General features: G+C 42.7%; 1 protein-coding gene across 1 annotated transcript; it reads left to right on the plus strand.

Moving 5' to 3' along the window:
- Positions 1 to 574: 574 nt before the first annotated feature.
- Positions 575 to 21,903, plus strand: tiparp (TCDD-inducible poly(ADP-ribose) polymerase). Its single transcript, XM_079676619.1, has 7 exons — positions 575 to 895; positions 2,406 to 3,450; positions 12,721 to 12,910; positions 13,360 to 13,547; positions 16,382 to 16,681; positions 19,113 to 19,370; positions 20,686 to 21,903. The coding sequence occupies exons 2-7, from the start codon at positions 2,432 to 2,434 to the stop codon at positions 20,873 to 20,875; spliced, it is 2,145 nt and encodes a 714-aa protein (XP_079532745.1). The 5' UTR covers positions 575 to 895; positions 2,406 to 2,431; the 3' UTR covers positions 20,876 to 21,903.
- The last annotated feature ends 347 nt before the right edge of the window (positions 21,904 to 22,250 follow it).

The following is a 22,250-nucleotide window of genomic DNA, read 5'->3' on the forward strand; positions in this document are numbered from 1 at the left end:
CTCTGATGTTATGACATTTCTTGTTGTTTTTTACTTAATTTAACAACAGTGTCCACAACAACATCAGAAAAAGATCCCATCCATGTACTGAGGCGTATTATATAAAAAATAAAAATGAGTAATTCAATAAATAAATATAGCAGATAAATAATTAAATAAATGAAAATGCAATAACAAAAATATATGTAAATAAATAAAAATAAATAAATTGAATTGAAAAACACAAGTGGTCACAAAGGCTTTTTGCTTAAAGACGCTTTACAAAGTTTAACAAATAAAATTGATTTAAAAAAATGCAATTCACTTTTTGTTGAGTCATTTCATTAAAGAATCCAATAAATACGGGAGAGATTTTGAGAAAAATACATTTGTGAATGTGATTTTTGCCAATATAATCAAATAATTATTTTTAATTCAGTGTTGTTGATGTTCTCCATTTGATTTTATATTATCATCTGTTTAATAAATGGTGTTGTCCTCTGGTTCAGTTCGGATTTTATACTCCGAGGATCTCCACCATGGGATCTCGACCCCATCCCCCCAGCAGCTCTTCCGCTCCCAAGCCGCCTCCCTCGCTCTGAAGCCCCGCCTGAGAGCAGGTTACGGGGCGGGGCCTGGCGCTGCGGAGCCGGGGAAGCGGAGCGTCTCTCCACACAGCTGTGCCTCGCTCTTTGTCGGTCTGCGCTCCTCTCCTGCGCCTTTCTATCCGGTACAAGGATACAAAGAGAGGGACATGTGAGCGAGCAACACGAGGAAGCATTACCGGACTAGCAGAGTCCAGACACGGATACTTTAATCTCCAGACCGGATACGGAGCTCCGCCGATGTACGCACTGGATTTAACGCAGAGAAGAGTGTCAAGAGCAGGGGGAGAGGGGCGGACTTTGTTGCGCAGGTAGGTTTTTTTTCGTCTCGTTGTGTCTCAGAAATGTCGGAAAGGGGTCCGGTGGAAGAACTGCGCTTTAAAAAAATCGCTCTGCGTACTGCGGGGCTTCTCTATGTGGGTTTTAATGCATTTAAACTCCGTACAGATTGGCTAAAAAAGTGTTTGTTAGCTAGTGTGTTGAAATAAAGCTCCGGGGTGCCCCGTTTATCTTTTGTCGCTGCTCCGCCGCAGTGCCTGGTGTCTGTGTGTGTGTGTGTGTGTGTGTGTGTGTGGGGGGGGGGGGGGGGGGGGGGAGAGAGAGACTGTAGCCTGTAGCCTACGTGCAAACTTGCTCGGGCAGCGCTTTGTAAGCGGCACGTAGACGGCAGGGCCCGCGTATCGGACTCCCGTGATCAAAATATATGGTCCCTGGAGAGGGGGGGTTTTGTTACAGCGATGATTTTATCGCTCGCTCGGAGGCGCAGCTGTAATTACAGGCATGACGTTAGAGAGACCAAACACACACCAGAGAGAGTAGCAGCGAAAGACTCAGTCCCATCAAGTATTCCCATTTTTTAAATAATTTTAATCTGAAACTGGTGACTCTGGTCTCAAATTCTCTACAGCAGGATTAGGTCATATTTATTCCGCTTCAATTACCGGCTGCAAGTAGCTTCATGAACCCGCTCCTCTCCAGGACTCTGATACACGAGGACAGCCTGATGTGTCTTTAATGTGGCTGATATTAATGAATCCTGCGGGTCATTACGGGAGAAGTACTCAGATCTTTCACTTTACTAAAACTACAAATACTATGCTATTAAAAAATATACTCCACTAAAAGTAAAAGTCCTGATTTCAAAATGACACTCCTGTTAAAGTAAAAAGAGTATCGGTAACAAAATGGATTTAAAGTACAATAGTACTCATCCTGCACAATGTCCCATTTCAGAATAATTCAAAGGACATACGTATTATCATCTAGTTTACTCGTTATGCAACATTGATCTTTTTATATTAGTATTATTTTATCCTGTTTTTATACATGTAATAGCATGATGGTTTTCTCGATGTGGACCAAGATACTTGAAAGACTGCTACTTCATTATATTATATCAGCATATAATATGTTTTTGTATGTAGTAACTGTGAGTGTTAAATAAATCTAGTGGAGTAAAAAATACTATATTCGCCTCTGAAACCTAGTGGAGTAAAAGTATATGAAATAGAAATACTCAAGAAAAGTACAAATATGTCCAAAAAAAATACTTGCGTTAATGTACTTAGTCACTTACCACCACTGGGGATCAGTGTGTTTGTTGTGCTCTGAGGGGTGGAACTGGTTTCGTTTCAGCATAGATACTGTTTTCCTTTCCAGGAAAGGAAAGATGAGTGTTCACATTTATTTTTACAGCAGACCAACAAACTATTAATCACCACTTTATGCACTGAGATGACTTCACCTTGGAAACTAAGATTATTGGATTATAGGTGCCTGTATCTTTTTATGACCACCTCCTTTTCTTTCTCTTTCCTTCAGGACAGTCAGGGTTTAAGGACGGCAACATGGATAAAACTTTGCACATTCTCCAGAAATCTGCAGACGGTGTACGACCGACTGGGATCTCCCTGGATATGAGTTTAAACATGGACACAGGGGAAGACTTTACGGAACAGCAGATCGTGGGACTCCCGGACAAAATACCTCTGGTGAAACCTTATTTCAAGAAGAAGCAGAGGAAATTGGACGCCAAATGCCTCCACCGTGCCCTGGAGGATCCCATCCTGACCACATTACTGAGCACGGACGCGCTGGTCTCCGGGGACGGGGTCTTTGTTCCCCGGAACCATCCGAGTCGGACTCCAGGAAGCCTGTGTGCAGCGGCCGTTGTGAAGCAGACCTGCATGGCCCAGGTATGTCTCAAGTCCCCCGGAGCCGCTGTGGACGCCACCGCTGGGGCTGGGTTATTGACCCGGGACGGTGATGTGGAAATAGCCGATACTACTGCAGAGCTGGAGGAGACAGAGCGGCGGGCGGAGCGACCCAAGATCCCGGATCCCATCCCCCCCAGCCCCTGCTTTCAGCCAAAACTTGGCCTCAGGGCAGCGGGGAGCTCAGTGACAATACCGTCCCCTGGCAGGGATATACGCCCCTCAGTTGCTGCCCAGGTTTCCCACCAGGAGGGGAGCATCAAAAGCAATGACCTCTTAACCTCTGGGCCAAAAACCCTTCCGGTCAAAGACTGCACCCAGGGCCCCCAGGCCCTCCTTCTGCTGCTGCCTGACAAAGGCATCCTATTTGAGGATAAGAGTGAAGAGGCCTCCCTGGACCTGGTGTTCGAGCTGCTCACTCAGCTCCAGTATCACACACACCAGTCAGACTCTGTGGACATCTGTGTGGATTTCCTCCAAGGACTGTGTGTGTACGGTAATGACTGTGCCCACCACCACACCGTGCTGCCGTACTACTGGCAGATCCGCAGGACCTGCACCCAGACGTGGCAGAGCATGGCGGACGAGTCCCAGGAACAGCTGGAGAGGCTGTACTGCAACCCGGACAATGAGCAAGTCAGGCTCAAGTTTCAGTAAGTGTCCCGCTTCATTGAAACCTGTATCACTCTTTATTGTGTTTATCTATGTTTAGATATGAGATCATGCCGTGGAGTGAAGCAGCTTTTCTGTTTGCTGTCTGTACCTGTGGGCACGGGGTTCATTCACTTTCAATTCAATCATCTCAAAATGGGAACTGAAATCAGAGGTGGAAGAACTACTCAGCCTTTTCACTTCAATAAAAGTAGTGTTTCTACATTTTACTAGTACAAAAGTTTTGGCATCACAATATGCTTAAATTACAAAAATAGAAAGTACTTATAGTGCAGCCCATTTCAGAATCATATTTACGAAATGACTGGATTGCATTCACCACAGCTGGTAAAGGTTGTTTTATTTTTTGTACAAAACAGAATAGCTTTCCGATATCTTACAAAATCGTGTATTTACTCGTTTTTTTATACATGCAATAGCCTTTTAGTATAGTTGTTTGTCAGCATGTGCTTTTAGATTTACAAAGGGACCTGAAGATAAATGTAGTGGAGTAAAAAGTACAATATTTGTTTTAAAATTACAAATATGTCAAAAATGAATATGTGAAGTGAATATACTTTCCATCAATGGTAAATCCTGCTGAAAAGACTACTGTGTTGTAAATTGATATAGGGACATTGTTGCTGTGTCACAAGTACCCATGAATTAACAAATATTTGACACTTGTGACACGGCAACAATGGAGCAGTAAGCTGAGCGATAAGCACTTCTGGTTGTTGGAAACAGTAGACCTCGGCCGGCTTCCTCTTTGGTTTCACCAACGCCGACCAACCTCCCAGCTGTTCTGCAAACCTGTGTCTCGTGTCACACTTACCGTAAATGTTTGTATTGGTCTATTGATCTCCCTTGCGTGTGTGTTTTGGCTTTCTTGTGGTTAATGTTTAACTGACTTACATTTTTATTGGAACCGCTTGTGTGTTGTCACGCCACTCCATCTCTGCATATTTACCAGTGGTGAAAAGTAACTTAAGTACATTTAATCAAGTTCTTTCTGGAAATGTTTGTACTTTACTTGAGTATTTCCATTTAAAGCTACTTTATACTTGTCAATTACATTTAAGAGGCAAACTTTTTACATATGCTATGATGATACGGTATAATGCAGTACTACACTACTAATAACCACACTATTAAAAGTATCTACATTTGTCCCCACTGAGAAACTACAATGCTAAAAGGTTCTTAAATGATATTAAATAATCATATAATACTATGAAAAGATCAGTTCTGCATGAAGAGTACTTTTACTTTTGATACTTGAAGTACGTTTAGTTTTGTGTCTACCGTGACATGTTTACACTTTTTATCATGTTCATACCCCAAAAAGCACAATAGGGCCTCTTCAAGTAACCTTTTAAAATCAGTACTTTTACCTGTAATGTCCTATTTTTAAAAACCATAGTGTTTTTGTACTTTTACTTCAGCAAAGGATCTGAGTACTCGGTCCAGCACTTATCTACTTCCTGTATCTCCCTGCTCCCCCTGTGATTGGCCGAGACTTTGCGCCACTCATGGCAGAGAAGCTGTGAACTTCCATGACCCCCTTGTTGCCTTGTGCGGTCACTGAAACAGACGCAGTTGGCAGCTTCTCCCCTTCCCTCGGTCATAGACATGCACGCCAATGTACACACACACACACACACACACACACACACACACACACACACACACACACACACACACACACACACACACACACTGCTGCTTGGCACGCAGAAGCTTACACGAAGTGGAGCTCAGTGGCTTGCAGTGCTCACACGCACGCCTTTTAGCAGACAGAGATAAAACTCTCTTTCACTCTCACACACACCCACATAGATACACACACATGCATGCTATTGAAAGCCTCAGTGGGGTGACATAAAGGAGCATGCACCACTTCCTATGAAACTGTACTGCAGGCCGGCACATTCACTCACTCGCACAACATGGAGCACCTTGTTATGAACCCTGCCTGCTTTGTCGTACATTCGGCTTATAATAAATGTTACTTTAATAAATCGTTAACCCTATCTTTAACCATGATGTCATGTGACTATGTTCATGGAAATCAAACCAACTAAGGATCACTTTCATTAACCATTATTATTCTGAATATTTTCTCGATTGATTTGATGGTTTGTAGCTTTATTCACAATCTTCTCAGTCAAAATAGTGCCAGGAACTCAGAAACATGGCACTTTACTATCTCATTAAAACCAAGAAAGTCCTCAACAGAGCTTGGGCATGTTCGAGCATGTTTTTAAAAAATATTATTTTGATGAATCCCTGTTGTTCGAGCGGCGTCTCCTGTTTCAATAGTTATTACAGTTACAGACAGAGGTTGAACATACAGATATTTTTGGGCTTAACTCTTTGTTTTTGTAGTTTAAACTCAACAAAAAAAAACATCAGTTCCCTATCCCACAAACTAGAGCATGTTTTGTTTTTAAAAAATGACTTTGAGGTAATCCATTATCAAATTGAGTTGTCTGCTTCAGGCAGTTACGTGTTGTTTGATTAAAGTGTAGCAGGCACGGCTATACGTCGTCCATTTTGATGATTTCAAGTATGATCTCTAATGTACTTTATTTAGATCGTTTTTCAAAATGCATCGTGTATCTCCTAATGGAAGTGTTTTTCGTTGTTGCAGCACGTTTGCACCTGTGGGCCACCGTACTAATGTAATCAGAACAGATTTAACCCTGTCATAGTGACATTATCCTCTGAATCGTGTAAAGTGACAATGACACAGCGTTATCCCGCTATTCCCTCAAACTATCATACCCGTCTTTCAACTATCAAATCAATCAAATGGAATTGATATAACCCGGAATCACAAATCACACATTTGTTTCAGGTTGCCTTATAAGGTGTACAGCATTCATCAACATCGCAGGAAAAGTCCCAAATAAACTACAAAATGAATGGGAAAAAACTGAAGAAACCTAAAAAATATAATACATTCAGATCATATTCAGTCCAAATGTTAGAAAATATATTGTGTTATTTCTTGAAAACAAAAAGAAAATGGATCAAAGTGCATGGGAACAATCGTCCAGGTGTCGCCTGGCCTTATGAACTAAGCCCTTTGAGTCTCCGTGTGTGTGTGTGCGTTTGTCTTCTGTTTGTGTTGACACTACACAAACACACGTTTGCGTAAGATTTGTATGTCTGACTTGTTGACTCCCTTTTTTTTCAACTGAAACTCTATGCAAAGTGAATTTTGCTTCACAAACAGGATATGCACCTGGTGGTGTTAATCTACATTCTTCGCTGTGTGTGTGTGTGTGTGTGTGGAACATCTGGCTCATTCAACTGACATTAAAGTAGAAAGACTAGACGCATATTGTCGTCATTATCTAACTTTTGGTTTAGGAAACCTCCTGTATTATTCACTATTTAACACAATTTGAGTTTTCTTGTATATAGCTATACAAGCTGTTCATTTTATTTTCTTAGTGTTATTTTCTTTGTTTAGTCGACCACTAAAATATTCTCTGATAATTGGTTGTCACAAGTCTTGACACAGCTGGAAAATGACTGAACTCGTGCTCATTCCCACTTAATTATGCCATGCCAGACACTTGCAACACATTTCAAATGTTAGCTGAAACTCTTAGACAGGTTTGAGAGTCAGAACAAAACACTTGACATGACGTACAACCTTTTCAATCCCACACATGCATTCTGTGATGAACAACTCCCATGTTTGTACGTTTTGCTAATCCCTGACTGTAGTGTTTGTTTCAAAGTGTTGAACTCTTCTTCACCTGTGTTTATTTACACCACAGGTTAGGACTTTAAATAGGTGGTGGTGCTGCCTCAGGTGGATTTGAATGTTATTTAAATGGCTTGTTGGGGTGATGTATGATATAACACAGGAAAAAAATTGAAACAAATTCAGTTGATGGAAAACAGTTGTCATCACATAACACCCATAACACACCACTCTACCTCCCACCCAACGACTCCTGTTCACAAACTGACTCACACTGACACACTATTTTAAGTGCCGGTGCTTCTTTCTTTTTTTTTGCAATCTTAATATTATACTTTTTGAGGTTTTCTCTTTCCTGTAGTCTGTAATATAGGTTTTTGAGTATGTAAATAGTTTGCCAAGGCTAAAATCTCTAAAGCAAGTTCTTGGAGTAAAGTCAGTATTGGTTAAAGGTTTGGTAAAATGTGCAGCATACACACATTTACTCTGTGCTTTGTGTTTTCCTGGGTGTGTGTGTGCGAGCTCTTTTGATACTCTTCTTTAGAAACACAACCCAGCCTATCTTCTCATGCAGGCAACTGCACACACACACAGGGTGAATATCACCGTGGTTACCATAGCCAAATGATAACATCGTTAGCGATCTAAAGAGCAGCAGATTACTTAACAAGCCCTACTGTCGGTATGGCAACACAGGCCAGTTTTGCCATCTGCTGTGTGTGTGTGTGTGTTAGGTTCAGAGTGAGTGGTTTTTAGTGTGTGTCTGCATCTGATTATATGTCCTGTCCGGCTCATTGTGTGAGTGTGTGTTCTGCGCTGAGCTGTTCCCATGTGTGTATGATCCATGGCGCAGGTTAATCCCATCCATATGATAAGCAGGTCCGGCTAATCCTCCCTCGTCATGAACTCAGCAGTTAGGAGGAATGTCCCAGTCATCGCTTCTTAAAGTTGTACCTTGATAATCTTCCGCTGTAGACTTGTGTGTGAAAGGGTACATAAAATCCGCTCCTCTGTTAGAGGAAAACACATTCAGCACCAAATCTCCTATAATCACAGCAATTTCCTGTAATATATTTGTAAGGAGGGCTTGAAAAAATGATTTATACCTGATTTTTTTTGTGTGTGTGAGAGCAATTGAGAGAGCCTCTTTTGTCGGCTAGGTGATAAAAAGCCTTGCTTGTCATTAACTGACATAAAGAGTCACCGAGTACCAAGGGCAGAGCGACCTGACACCAAGGTGTGTGTGTGGGCGTGTGTGCGTGGGTGTGTGTTTATATCGCAGGGGGATTCCATGTCACCTCATTGTATAACGAATCAAAGAAAATCAAGGATGGTTGTGTCTACGAGAAGCTTGTTAGCCGGTGGTGATTGTGCGTGTGTGAAAGGAGGCGGTGGCAAGATAATCAGACAACGTGTGTGTGTGTGGTGTCAGACAGCCCGTGTCATGAATCAGTCGGGCGAGGTCTGGGTCGCTCTGCTCCTATTACTCAGTCTGCCTTCATTTTTCCACCTCTTCCTCCTTTATGGACATTTCCTCCTGCACATCTCCTCCCCCTCCTTTACTCCCTTCTCCAGCTTTGTATCTCCCTTTTTTGATCCCTCACAAGTACCTCGGGGGCCTCGAGGTGTGTGTGTGTGTGTGTGTGTGTGTGTGTGTGTGTGTGTGTGTGTGTGTGTGTGTGTGTGTGTGTGTGTGTGTGTGTGTGTGTGTGTGTGTGTGTGTGTGTGTGTGTGTGTGTGTGTGTGTGTGTGTGTGTGTGTGTGTGTGTGTGTGTGTGTGTGTGTGTGTGTGTGTGTGTGTGTGTGTGTGTGTGTGTGTGTGTGTGTGTGTGTGTGTCCTCAGCTCTCATCTCTTTTTCAAGTGTCACTAAATGTTATTTTTTTATGTCAAACTCGGTTATCTTCCGATCTAACGCCACATTTTTTCACGATCTGCACCCTGAGAGGAACATTTAATGGGAGGTTTAAAATAGAAAGGACACTGTGAACTTTTGGTCTAAAAAGAAACACACACATTATAAACAAGACGACCCGGGACACACAGGAGACATTTATTCCTGTTCTCTTTGTGTGAAAAAAATCAAATGAGCCATATTTGAATAGATAACCGAGATGGCTCTGACATGAGGAAATAACACCAACCCGTGACATCAAGCTGTGTGTGTGAGAGAAACCAGCCTTCGTCAGCAGATTGGGTTGACTTATCAAGGCGTGACAGGGTGAAGTTTGCGCGTGTGTACATGAATCTGCCGAAAGAATGTGCGAGTGACTGAGCTCTCGTGTTATTTTTTTCCCTAGCCTGAGACGTTCACAATAGCATGACTGATGCTGGTATGCGGGTCCTTGTGTGTGTGTGTGTGCAGCCGTGAGAAAGTTCAAAGGTGTGTGTGTGTATGTAAAGCCAGTGTGGGGGAATCAACAGCCATTTTGACAGTGCAGTGAGTTATTTTAAAGAGGCCCTATTATGAGTTTTGGAATTTTCCCTTTCCTGTTGTGTGTTATACAGGTTTGGGTGTAAATGGTCGGCAAAGGCTAAAATCCCGTTGTTCCCTCCAGAGCGAGTTTTCAGAAAGATGGTGAAAAGAGGTGCTACAGCACAGGCAGTATGATTAGAAACGCCTTCAGGGCCTTTTTCTTTCTCCTTTAGCATACGAACACCCCTCCCTAGTCAGGGTTTTCCCTTTGCACGTCTCTCTCCTGTAAGCCTCCTCGGACGAGTCGCCTTTTCTGTTGAAAATTCAAACGGCCGACTTTTTTTCAAGCGTGGTCTTGAAAGTGTCAGTCATGCCAGAGTGGGAGTGGCTCTCCGTGTGCCTATCCAAGTTTTTGATTGGCCTTCGGCTTTGAAAGCACCGAATCTCAGTGCACTTAATTTAACCGCCGGAATTTTATTTTTAGAAACTAGTCTGGGAGCGAGGGAGGGGAAAGGACGCTGTGAAAGGCTTTGAAAATCATTGACTGACCTCTTTAGAGACCTGTCTTCGTCTGTCTCTGTGTGTGAGACAGAGTGACTAGGTTTTACACACACACACACACACACACACACACACACACACACACACACACACACACACACACACACACACACACAGCGTCCCAGGCAGAAACTGTTCTGTACTGTGAGACAGAGGAAAAGAGAGAAGCAGGTGCATTTTTCCTTTTCAATACTGAGTACAGAGACAAGCTGTGAAACGGGGAACAGAGCAAATAGAGAACAAATTAAGAGAACAAAGTGAGCAGCAGAGAACAGGCAGACCAGAAGTGCTGAAAAGGATTTTTTCACACTTCATTTGTTCCTGCCACATTTTCAGTTTCTTGGTGACCCTTTCCACTGCTCGTTCTCTTCTATGTATCCGTTCTCGCTCTGCATGAAATCAAAAACAAGGATTCTTAGTTTTTTTTTAAATGCTTGAATGCAGTTTAGAAAGAAATCTCCGAGAGATCTGTGTTATGCGTCTGCCTGGTCTTTCTGGTAATCTGGTCATCTGACTCACTCCCCATGCAGTTACTGTTTTGTTTCTTCATTTGCTTGGTGAAGAAAATCTTATTTCACTTCCTCTTCACGAGACGCAGCCACAGTGTAACTTAGCAGAAACACTGAGTCGTAAAACTTTGTGTATATTTAGTATTCATATCAGTTTTTGGACTCGGCACACCTCATTATCAGAAAAGGGACCGAAACTGATGGGACCTCAGGGACCAGTAATTGCACTTGCAGGAGATGAAACTGAATATTTATACCACTGTTCCATTATCATATGAGGTTTCACTTCTTCAGGCCATTGAAATATATTACTCAGCAATTCCACACAAACACACTCAGCTTTTTTGAGTATTAGATCGTTCACTTCATTTCCATGCTTGTTCTGGAACAAACCTAAAGGCACACGCATCACGGGAACTAAACTCCCACACACACATTTCCAGACGGACCCACACTCCCCAATGTCTAACCTTTGACTTGACATCCAATTAGTTTCCCGACAAAGATCAATGAGCCCATTAACACTGTCATGCTGTGTTTTTGTGTGCTTTGTAAAGTTTGCATGTGTCTGTGGCTATGTGGTGTGGATGCATATGTGTGTTTTTAAGGTGTGTGTGTTTGTGTGTCTGCCTCTGTCTGGCAGATGTCCATGGCATAGCGTGCCAGTCTGCGATGCCCACATTTATGTGAGTGGTACGTCTGACCCAGAAAGGATTTGCCACAGGCCCTATGGAGAGCTAATGTAGAGAGACTGATGCACACACACATTCAGAACAAACAAACCCAACGGGGCTATGACCCATGCTTTTTGAGACAGAGAGGGGTTAAGGGAGGCTGTATCCACATGATAACATCTTTTTGTTTCCACCATTTATATACTTGCTAAGACGGATGCTAACACTTTAGCATTTGGCAAAAACATTGCTCTTTAGCTTATCATGACTCTCAGGAAAACCACTGTCAGTATCACAAAATAAGAGGGAAACATGTGAAGGCATATCACGATATGTTTGGGAAAATGCTCTTTCTACTTTTTGCTGCGATAGATGAGAAGAACGATACCACTCTCGTCTGCAAGCTAACTTGAAGCTACAGTTAGCAGCATGTTAGCTTATTTAGCATAAAGGCAGAACACAAGGGAAAACCACTGAACAGCAAGGTCTCTCTTCCCCTAATTTCTAAATCTCTCTTATATAAACATGTTATCATCTCTTTCGACTCCACTTCGAGCGATAGAACTATTAACAAAGCACTTATATACTAATACAGGACTGGCTTATCTAAAGCTAGTTGAGTAGCACTTGAAATGTTTTAGCTCTATGAAACCTGATGTACTTATATGATTCTGTTTTCTTCAAGTTTGTATTTTGTCGGTCGAACGCACTTATTGTAAGTCGCTTTGGATAAATGTAATGTAATGTTATATTGTTAAAATATAAGCTAAGCTAACCTGCTGCTACTATAAGCAGCAGCAGGTTAGCTCATATCTGGTTGCTTCATATTTAGACTACATAGGAAAAGTATCAGTCTTGTCATCTTGGCATAACTGAGCATATCCTAAAATGTCCGTCTATTCCTTTAAAGTGTTGCTGACATTCCTCCTCTCTCATATTTCTACAGATGTTTAACTTCCTGTAGCCATCATGCTTCACAGTAAAACATCAGAAACGACATATTACTTGGCAGTTTTGCTTCTGATATAAATAATGACAGAATGTCTTATGTTTCGCATCTTATCTTACTTTTACCTAAGTAAACTACGATTATTATGTTAATGCATTTAGTTGTGTTTGCTTCCTTCTACTTTCTGCATTTGAGATAGTCATGTGGTTGATACTGTCATGCTGTGTGACTCACAGTGAGTGAGCAATTAGAGGTTTTGGTCGTCTTGCTCCAGGGCACTCGGGTCAAATTAAGGTTTCATGGAATTCAAATACAAGGTCACAATGACACAGCCACATGTGAGCCAACAGTGTCATTGTGCATCATGCTTTTCCCCACTGACTGGCTGCAGGAGTTATTTTTTTGTTTAATTTTTAACCATGATTTTTTACTTTTGTGTTTCAGGGGTCGTGTGTTTTCCCTCGACTTTAGTGCGATGCGTGTGTGTGACCTGGAATTTGACCGTGTACGACGACTCACCACTCCCGCCAGCCCTCACCCGGCGCCCACAACAAACCCCAACCCCACCCCCAGCTGTCACACAGTGTGGAAGTACTACTGCAGGGACAACTTTGGCTGGAGGGAATACTCCGAGGTAAGCAATTATGTGTGTGTTCACATGTACGCTTTATGAACACAAGGGCAGACACCAATTGATTGTCTAGCCACTGTGATGGGATTGATTTAGATACACATACATAAGCACCGTATATGTTGCCGACTCACTTTAGATTTAACCACAACCACTTCCACATGATACAATCGCTACATTAATTTGCTGGCCGATAAAAGAGAGAGTGTTACATAGTGATGTCATTATGGCCTGGAAGACATTTATTTCACCAAAGTAAAGATTGACTGTTTTCCATCAATGCTAGGTATGTCCCATGATGACGTTGTTATCAGATCGGCTTTTTTTGTTATCTGAACATCGCCCCACGCATCACACGACATTTCTCTCTTGCTCCTTCCACGGTTGAATGAAAATGCACAATAGTCAACATGATAAACAAAAGAGTCTAATCTCTTCTTCCTCTCCGACAGCCGGTGGTGAAGCTCATAGAGGAGGCGAGTACGAGGGGTCTCAAAGAGGTGCGCTTCATTACGCTGCAGAACCAGTACATCCTCAACATCAGGGAGGGCTTCCAGCAGAACGCCGTGTTCGGGTTCAGGCGGCAGATCAAGAAGAGGCCCATGTTCATGTCCTCTGTGATGCTGACACCACACCTACAGTAAGTGAAGACATGTAACACCTGATTCCACTGTAACCACTGCCTCAAATGAGAAGACGTGGTTATATAAAAAGCCGAGCTCGGATGCTACCGAGTTGTTGTTTTGCCTTTTTTCTTTATAGTATAAAAAAAAAGCCAAGAGACTCAAATAATTATAAAACAAGCTAATATAGAATAAGACAGGTGTAAATGAACTAATTAAAGTTACAGAGCAGTGCGAGATATTCATTTAATAAAACTCTTTAGTCTGGATTTAAAACAGTTCCACCGGATCTACAGATTTCTTGTTCCAGGTAAACGAAGCATAGAAACTGAACTTGAAACTATTATTTCCTGTTCAAACCTGGCCGAGTGCCGTTTAGCACTCTGATGTTCACCTTGTAAGAGAACGTTCCGTATTTTGGATATGACACCCCTTTTAGCATTAGAACAAAGTCCTCGACATTGAATCTAGTTACTGGCCACACACACACACACACACACACACATGAACACACACGAACACACACGAACACACACGAACACACACGAACACACACAAACACACACAAACACACACGAACACACACGAACACACATGAACACACATGAAAGCACAGTGAGCTCTTCAGTTTGTGATACACTGTCTCCCTGTGGCTCTCTGTGCTCCGTGACTCGCGGTTTGGAGACACGCAGGCACACTCTGGTCGGTACACATTGCTAATGTCGCATTCAGGGCTGAATACACTGTCTGAACACCACGTTCACCTTTTTAATCCGTTCCAATGCGGCTACAAAGGTTTTTGGTGCATTGAACAGACCTCTCCTGTGCAGGATAAAGGGTGAAGGCTAACCCTGATTAATTACATGATGAGGCAATTGAGACCACACAAAGAGAGTAGAGCGATTAGTTAATTTTCGATTCATATTTAATCTTATTCGTCTCATAACTAGTCAGAAAATCTGCGAATTAGATCGGATCACTTTCTTTGAGGACATTTCCTCTTTCAGCTGCCGTTTTATTCCTGAAACACCAGATTGGAAACAAGTGGCGTCATCTCACCCCGTTTGCACAGTGTTTCACTTCCTGTGTGTCCGAGCTGGCAGCTGCAGTCCGAGCACGGTCTGTTCCCGCAGGGCCAGTGACGGGCGAGAGAGAGGAGGAACAAAATGGAGAGCAGGAGAGATTCAGGCAGAAAATGACACGGTAGAAACGGGAGATAGAGACAGTTGGATAGAGAGCACAGCGAGAGGGAAAGAGGCAGAGAGAGAATAAATGGTTTCCAGACTGGGTAGAGAGCTGCTGAGAGAAGCGGTGTTAACATGTAACTGTTAGGAGCTGACATTTTGAGGGGTTTGTTCCTTGGACTTTCCCATTAGTTTATTTGTCATTTGGCAGGAACTGATCACACACACTTTAGGAACAAAATGCAATGATGGCTCAAGTTGTTTTCCAATGCAGTGTCCTGTCCTCGCAAGTGACCAAAATAAGTGTGTGTGCATCAGGAACAGTGTGTGCTAGGCGTTGAGGTCATTAGCTTGATTGGCACCCTCCCCACCTCTCTCCCTCTCCTTCTGTCATCCCTCTCCCCCCCCCCCCGACTATGTTATTTTCAGCCGTCTCTCCCTCCCCCGGTCACCGCACCATACTTTCTCCCTCTCACTCTTTTCCTTTCTCTGCATCTCCATCAGTCTCTTGTTATCTGTCCCTTTCTCATTTCACACTTGTTTTCTGCCGCAGTCTGTGCTGTGATCTCTCTCACGGGGGAATAGAGACATCGACTTTGGGGGAGAGATCGAGGTCGGACAGATGAGATAAAAGGGAGATGATCAAACTGTCTGAGATTCGCTGATCACTGTCTCCTGACCCCACACACACACACACACACACACACACACACACACACACACACACACACACACACACACACACACACACACACACACACACACACACACACACACACACACACACACACACACACACACACACACACACACACACACACACACACACACACACACACACACGGCTGAAAGGGCTAGCAGCATTCACACTTAGCGATAACGGGACAGCTAAACCACTGTTATCGACCGCCACAATAGCTTTTTCGTCACTTTCATGACAGCTCCGCAATTGGCTTTTTTATTCTGTCCTCTCTGTTCTCGCTCGCCTCCCTGTTGCCTTGTCGGGGGTCTCGTTTCATTCCCTGCTGTTTTGTTTGGTCGGTGGAGGCTGCTCTGGAGCGGTGATGTCATTGTTGAGAGTTGGAGCAACACGATTTTGGACGTGTTGCAGCAGACGGCAGTTTAGTTTAACGTTGCAATGCAGCTTTGATTGGAAGCATATGGGAATGAAGAAAGGAGTGTTGAGATGAGACTGTGATGTTTATAGAATGAGATTAAAGAGGACATACTGTACTGTGCACATGTTCAGGTTCAAATGTATATGTTGTGCCTCTCCTGTGACATGTTTACATGCTTTAATGTTCAAAGAGGTATTTATTTGTTCTCATACTGCCTGTGCTGCAGCATATATAGTTATTTTTTTAGGTAGAATATCTTCGGAAAATGAACTGCTAGACATTAAATGTAAAGAAATGGTAAAACCAAGCTGTTGACTTATTGATTGCAAGTTATTTAAATGAGATAATGGTACGTGTACTCAACATGTAAGGGTCTCCATTTCGCATCATTAGCACGACATTTATACTTTGTTTTATATTGCAACAAAATGTAATGAAAAATAAAATAAACATTTCCACTTTTTAGGAAAAAACGCAAAAAAAAAATGTATCTTTTAAAGAGTGTGTCAATGTTTAATTTGAAGACCCTTTCTCTCTCTGTGTCTCTAGGACTTTGGGTGCCCTCTCTTCATCTCCCCTCACCTCCTCATCCTCCTCTTTGTCCTCGTCAATGGAACTCTCCGTGTCGCACCCCCTCTCGCCGACCACCACCAACCCCCCTAGCCTTTTCCCGGAGACGTGGTTGCCCATGACGATGAGCCAGGACTTCCTGCAGGTGCCGGTGTCCCGCGAGGACCGGAGCTACCGGACGGTTTACAGCCTTTTCCACAAAACAGTGTCAGAGACCAAGTTCAGGATCCTCAAGATCCAGCGAGTACAGAACCCCTTCCTCTGGGAGAAATACAAGAGGTGAGTCCAGGAGCCTTGTACCTTTTTTATACTTACTAGTTTTTTTTATACACATTTTAAACCAAGTATTGTTCAGCAGGATAATTTTCACATATTACCACTTTATGGTTTTTGCAAGTAAAAAGCTAACATTAGGCTATAAAGGAACTACAGCACGGTCACATGACTTCACGTCCGTTAAGCTAAAGGAGGCTAATGTTTGGCGTGATGACGTTTGATCTTATTTAGACACTTGTTATTAGAAACACAACGCCAAGTCATTCCCGGGTTTGAGGACTCGTTCCTGCCCCACTCTTCAGAACACAGAGAGTAAAACAAACATAAGTAATAAAAGATAAATAAAAATCACATGAAAGCAATTGTTTTTAAGTGTTATTTTATTAGAGCAGACAGTGTCTCCTCAGGCAGGTCTTTTGAAAGTTCAAGAGCCCTGACAGTAGCGGTAAGGGACTTAAAGCAATAAAAAGGTTTGATGAATAGCTCGGAGAAAGGCCTCTCAGGTAGCCAGTGTGAGGAAGCATGAATTGTTGTGATGTGGTTATTCTTAGCTGCAGCGTTTTGAACGAGCTGGAGGCGGGAGATTTCACTGATCATCTCTTAATCGAAACTCAGAATCTTGCAGCGTTTCCATCAATCATAACCAATGGTGCCTTACTCAAAGCATTTTAAAGTTCACTGTGGTCTTAGAATGCTTTTGCGTGCACACTTCTACAATGTGCTGTGTGTTGCAGCTGTGGCGTGTGACCTTTGATGCATCTGTGGCCATTTTATTAAAGGTTGCTCTGCTTAACTGCTGGAGCTCTTATGTCATGAGCACGCTATGATTATAAGTGGTGGGCAAGCACAGAGAGATGTTTGTCATGTTGATGTTTACGGCATTTTCTTATTGCCCGAAGTGGTGTTAAAGTTGTAGCAAGATGTCAGAGCGGTGTGGTTACATTTTGGTTCCTCTGCCGCTGTGGCACAAACATTTTATTGTTACGCTTTTGATCCAGATTTCTGTTGATCTCAAAATACTTCCAACACAGCTGCATATTGACTTTCAGAAAGAAACATCATTTGTGGACGACAAACACAGGGTGCATGAGGAACAATGTGAGGAGAGGGGGGGCGGAGGAATATGGCGAATGAGAGCCTGTGTGTGTCTGTGTGAGAAAGCGTTGGCAGTGGTGAATGAACACATGAAGAGAGGGAGATGTTTGGAGAGGATGTCACAATGATCTGCCACCATCAGCTGTGACAGTTATACTCTCACACACTGCCTGGTACCACAGGCTTTCACAATGTGTGTGTGTGTGTGTGTGTGTGTGTGTGTGTGTGTGTGTGTGTGTGTGTGTGTGTGTGTGTGTGTGTGTGTGTGTGTGTGTGTGTGTGTGTGTGTGTGTGTGTGTGTGTGTGTGTGTGTGTGTGTGTGTGTGTGTGTGTGTGTGTGTGTGTGTGTGTGTGTGTGTGTGTGTGTGTGTGTGTGTGTGTGTGTGTGTGTGTGTGTGTGTGTGTGTGTGTGTGTGTGTGTGTGTGTGTGTGTGTGTGTGTGTGTGTGTGTGTGTGTGTGTGTGTTGATTTCCTCTTCCCACAGTCATGAAAGGGAAGCTATAACTGCTAGTTTGCGTGTGTGTGTTTGCTTTTTTAAAAGAAAGGAAGTTGAACAGCTTCAATGCAAAAATGGATCATATGATATTGAAAGTGTGTGTATTGTGTGTTAATGATTTGCTGGGTGCAGTGTGTGTCGGTCAGGTAAAAAGCCTCCAGGGTCACAGGAGGTCACGCCGGGGTCACAGCCTCTCTGCTCTGACACGCTTTCACCTCCACATGGCGGATTGATCCGGTGGTGTGTGTGTGTTGCTTAAGAAACAGATTATGTTCTCAGCCAGTCGATAGTAAACAAGGCTGTGGTCACAGCTTCTGTAGATGTGACGGATGCAGCTGTAGTTCATCACCTGAGCGATGGTCTGTCTGTGAGCCGAGTCTCATCAAGGAGAAGAGTACAGAACGTTTTGACATTTTAATGTTTATTGTCAAGGGGCGGAATATAATATCCAATGACTGGAGATTATCTTTCTAAAGAATCTTCCATTCAAAAATCGCAGGGAATTTTTTTTGTCTCTTCAATAAGGAAGATTTTCTGCTTTTTTAAAACACTGTGATGAATGAATGTGATTACATTTGTGTGGAATTAAAATGTATTTTTACATGCACAGAATTAAATGATTGCAAATACAGATTTTTTTAATTGCATGAAAAAGGGATTTTTTGTCAAATAAGGTGAATGACTAAAAAAGGGTGATTTATAAAAATGAAATACAATGTAATTCAAGATATTTTGTAACCCTGGTGTAATGATACATGTTTTATGGCCAGATACAAGGCCCTAAAGTTTTCTTGTTAAAATGAATAATAATAATATTTAACAATCCTCCCTCTCTGCCCACAGGAAGAAGGAGTACATGTCCCGGCGTCTGTCTGAAATGGACCGGCTGCTGAGCGAGCGGCACCTATTCCACGGCACCTCGGCCGACGTGGTGGAGGGGATCTGTAAACACAACTTCGACCCCCGGGTGTGCGGGAAACACGCCACCATGTTCGGGCAGGGGTCCTACTTCGCCCGCAAAGCTGTCTACTCTCACAACTTCTCCAAGCGCTCGCCCAAAGGAGTCCACTGCATGTTCCTGGCCAAAGTCCTCACTGGAAGGTGTGTGTGATCACTGTTAGTAATTTTATATCCCTATTTAGATTAGTTTAATTGGGAAAAGGAAAATATATGTTCAGTATTCTTGAGGTTATTATTCATGCAAAAATTCCATGTACCCTAAATTAGGAACATTTTCCACTTTTTATTTTATTTTCAGTTTACAGACTGAGAAAACAAGACATTTAAAGACGGGTATCTTTCAGAAACAAGGATGGATATTTTATTTTTAATCTATATGAAAATAAACAATAATTGTAACAAGTAGTTTATTTTAAATTTCAAATATTTGAGTAATTTTTCAGACAACAATAGCAGAAAACGCTGTTTTTTTAGCCCCCTTAAGTTAGGAGTATACGCTGCTTTTTTATTATTGGGATATTTGATTAGAATCTGTAAAAGGTTATTTATTGACATAGTTTATTTTCTTTTTATTAGGGGTTACGTGTTTTAGTGTCCCTAATTCTATGTATTTATGTAAATAAGTTCCCTTTAACACATGTGTTATCAAGATTCATGTACAGAACACATGACTATTAATTTGGATCATGGAAATCCAGAGCTACTTTTCCATAAACCCTCATTCAGTCACGCTATGGGCCACGCTACTCCCTTAAAACAAGTCAAATCTCCTCCACACATGTAAAACAGCTGATTTGGCTGCACCCATCAGACCTCCCCCAGCTCCGTCTGCAGTGCCCCCCCCTCCCCCCCAGACCAAGAAGTTATCTGCACAGCGAGGGTTAACTGAAACACTATCTGGCACTGAGCCACCCCCTCCTCCCCCTCCTCCTCTGTCAGTAGCTTAAAATGTTCTTATTTTAACATGATTTATGTATGACCCATGGAAAGTGGAACACAGATAGAGATTTATGGAAGTCTTTAGGGTTTGTCATTAATATTTGAAGAGAGGGAAAAAAATCTAGTTTACAATGCGCTGGCTCAGTTCATATACTACATTTGTTTCGTGCACTTACGGCATATGCTTATATTATTTAAGGTGCCCTAAAGCACACAGACGAGCAGCAGCCTTGTAATCAGCAAATGTATTCCAGTCCTTTATAAGAATTATTCTAACGTAACTCTCAGACTTCTAGTTATATAATTAAAATACCAAAGCCATTGCTGACCATTTATCATTTAAATAGGACATGTTGTGCTGGTTTTCAGGTTCGTATTAGTGATTAGTGTCTCTACTGTGACATGTCTCCTTGCTTTAATGCTCAAAAAGCTCTTTTATTGTTCTCATACGGAAACGAGAACCCCCCCCATAATAGAGCCTCTTTAACTTACTTTCCTCTTCTTCTATGTCATGCAGGTTTACTGTAGGAAATCCCTCCATGCGACGACCCCCACCCATCAACCTCCGCGACCCCTCCAGTGACCTCTACGACTCCTGCGTGGACAACTGGGTGGACCCGCAGATCTACGTCATCTTCAACGACGACCAGAGCTACCCGTACTTCATCATCCACTACGAGGAGGTACCGGGCACCGTCGCCGTGTGAGCGTCAGACCTGGGACTGAATCTGGAAACCCCTCACCTTACAGTCTGTCACGGTGCCAGGCGGGCGGAGTTTCCCCACCTCAGATGCAAAAGGAACAGGTTTTGAACAAGGTGATATTTAGAGTACTTTTAGCTGTTGCTGAAACGGACTCTATTGGAATCTCTTTGTCTGACTGAGCTTCAAACATCTGCCGCTCCGACAGTCGAGGATATGACAACTGGATCAGACTGGACTGTAAGGAAGTGGATCAAACTGGACAAAACTGGACCTACAAACGGACAACACCATCCAGTGTTCAGAGGTGGGCGACCACACCACACCGGACTGGACTTTGCTTTACAGAATTTTAGCGGTGATCACCACAGGATTTTATCTTCCTTATTTCGGAGCAGAAGCAGGAAAAACCAAACGGAGTCGTCGTTCCGTGTTTTGACTGTAGTCCTATGGCTGTAACTGAACTCCCATCAGGACAGGGAGCGTCCTGCCAGTACTGTGAAGCCGGCTGTATTATCCCCAGGAAGCAGCAACAAAACATTAACCCCCCCGTCATTCTCTTACAACAAATCATCGTGAGTGTTAACCCAGCCTCCGGACCATTTTTTTTTTTGTGCTGCGTGTTTTTTTTTTTTGTGGAAACGGATCTCGTGGCCTCTTCAGTCGGACATTGAACGTGAGTTTCGGCGGGACTTTTACACATCCGTAGAAAAAGAAAACCTCCCGGCAGAGGTTTCACACCAGTGCTGTGCCTGGTCAGCGTTTATGCCTTTGTGCCCTCCGCTTCAGCTCCTGGCGGGGGGGCTGAAGAGTGACCCGTTTCCCGCTGAGACCCCCCCCCCCCCCCCCCCCCTGGAACTCATCTCTCTTGGACCGCTCTCTCTCCCTCTCAGAGACAGTAGACATGTTTTATTGAAACTGTACAGACGTCCTCTTTGTTTATATTTGAACTGTGTGCCTTTTGTTCATAAAAAAATTATTTATGTTAGTTTAATGTAACATTGATTTAATAAAGAATCTAAAAGAAAAAAAGATTGAATGTTTTTGGGCTTTATTCAGATCATGTCAAATCACATTTAATGCTATATTTGTAAGTTTGTTTAGAGTTGGATGGAAAGATTATATTTTTGGGGGGCTAAAGTAGCAGAAAGGACAATACGCTACACATCTATATTTTTTATACATAAATAAACCAACGATATGATTCACAATATTTATTTAACATTTTTCGTATTGCTTCCGCTAAAAAATAATAGTCCGTTCCTCTAACAACAGCAACGCAACTTAAAATCTCTATTAGCGTTTACTTCCTGTCCGTCTTCTTCTGCTGTTCCCTTTAGTGTTTACTTCCTGTCCATCTTCTTCTGCTGTTCCCTTTAGG

This window comes from Notothenia rossii (genome assembly GCF_949606895.1).
Source record: "Notothenia rossii genome assembly, chromosome: 4".
In the NCBI taxonomy this organism is placed as follows: domain Eukaryota; kingdom Metazoa; phylum Chordata; class Actinopteri; order Perciformes; family Nototheniidae; genus Notothenia; species Notothenia rossii.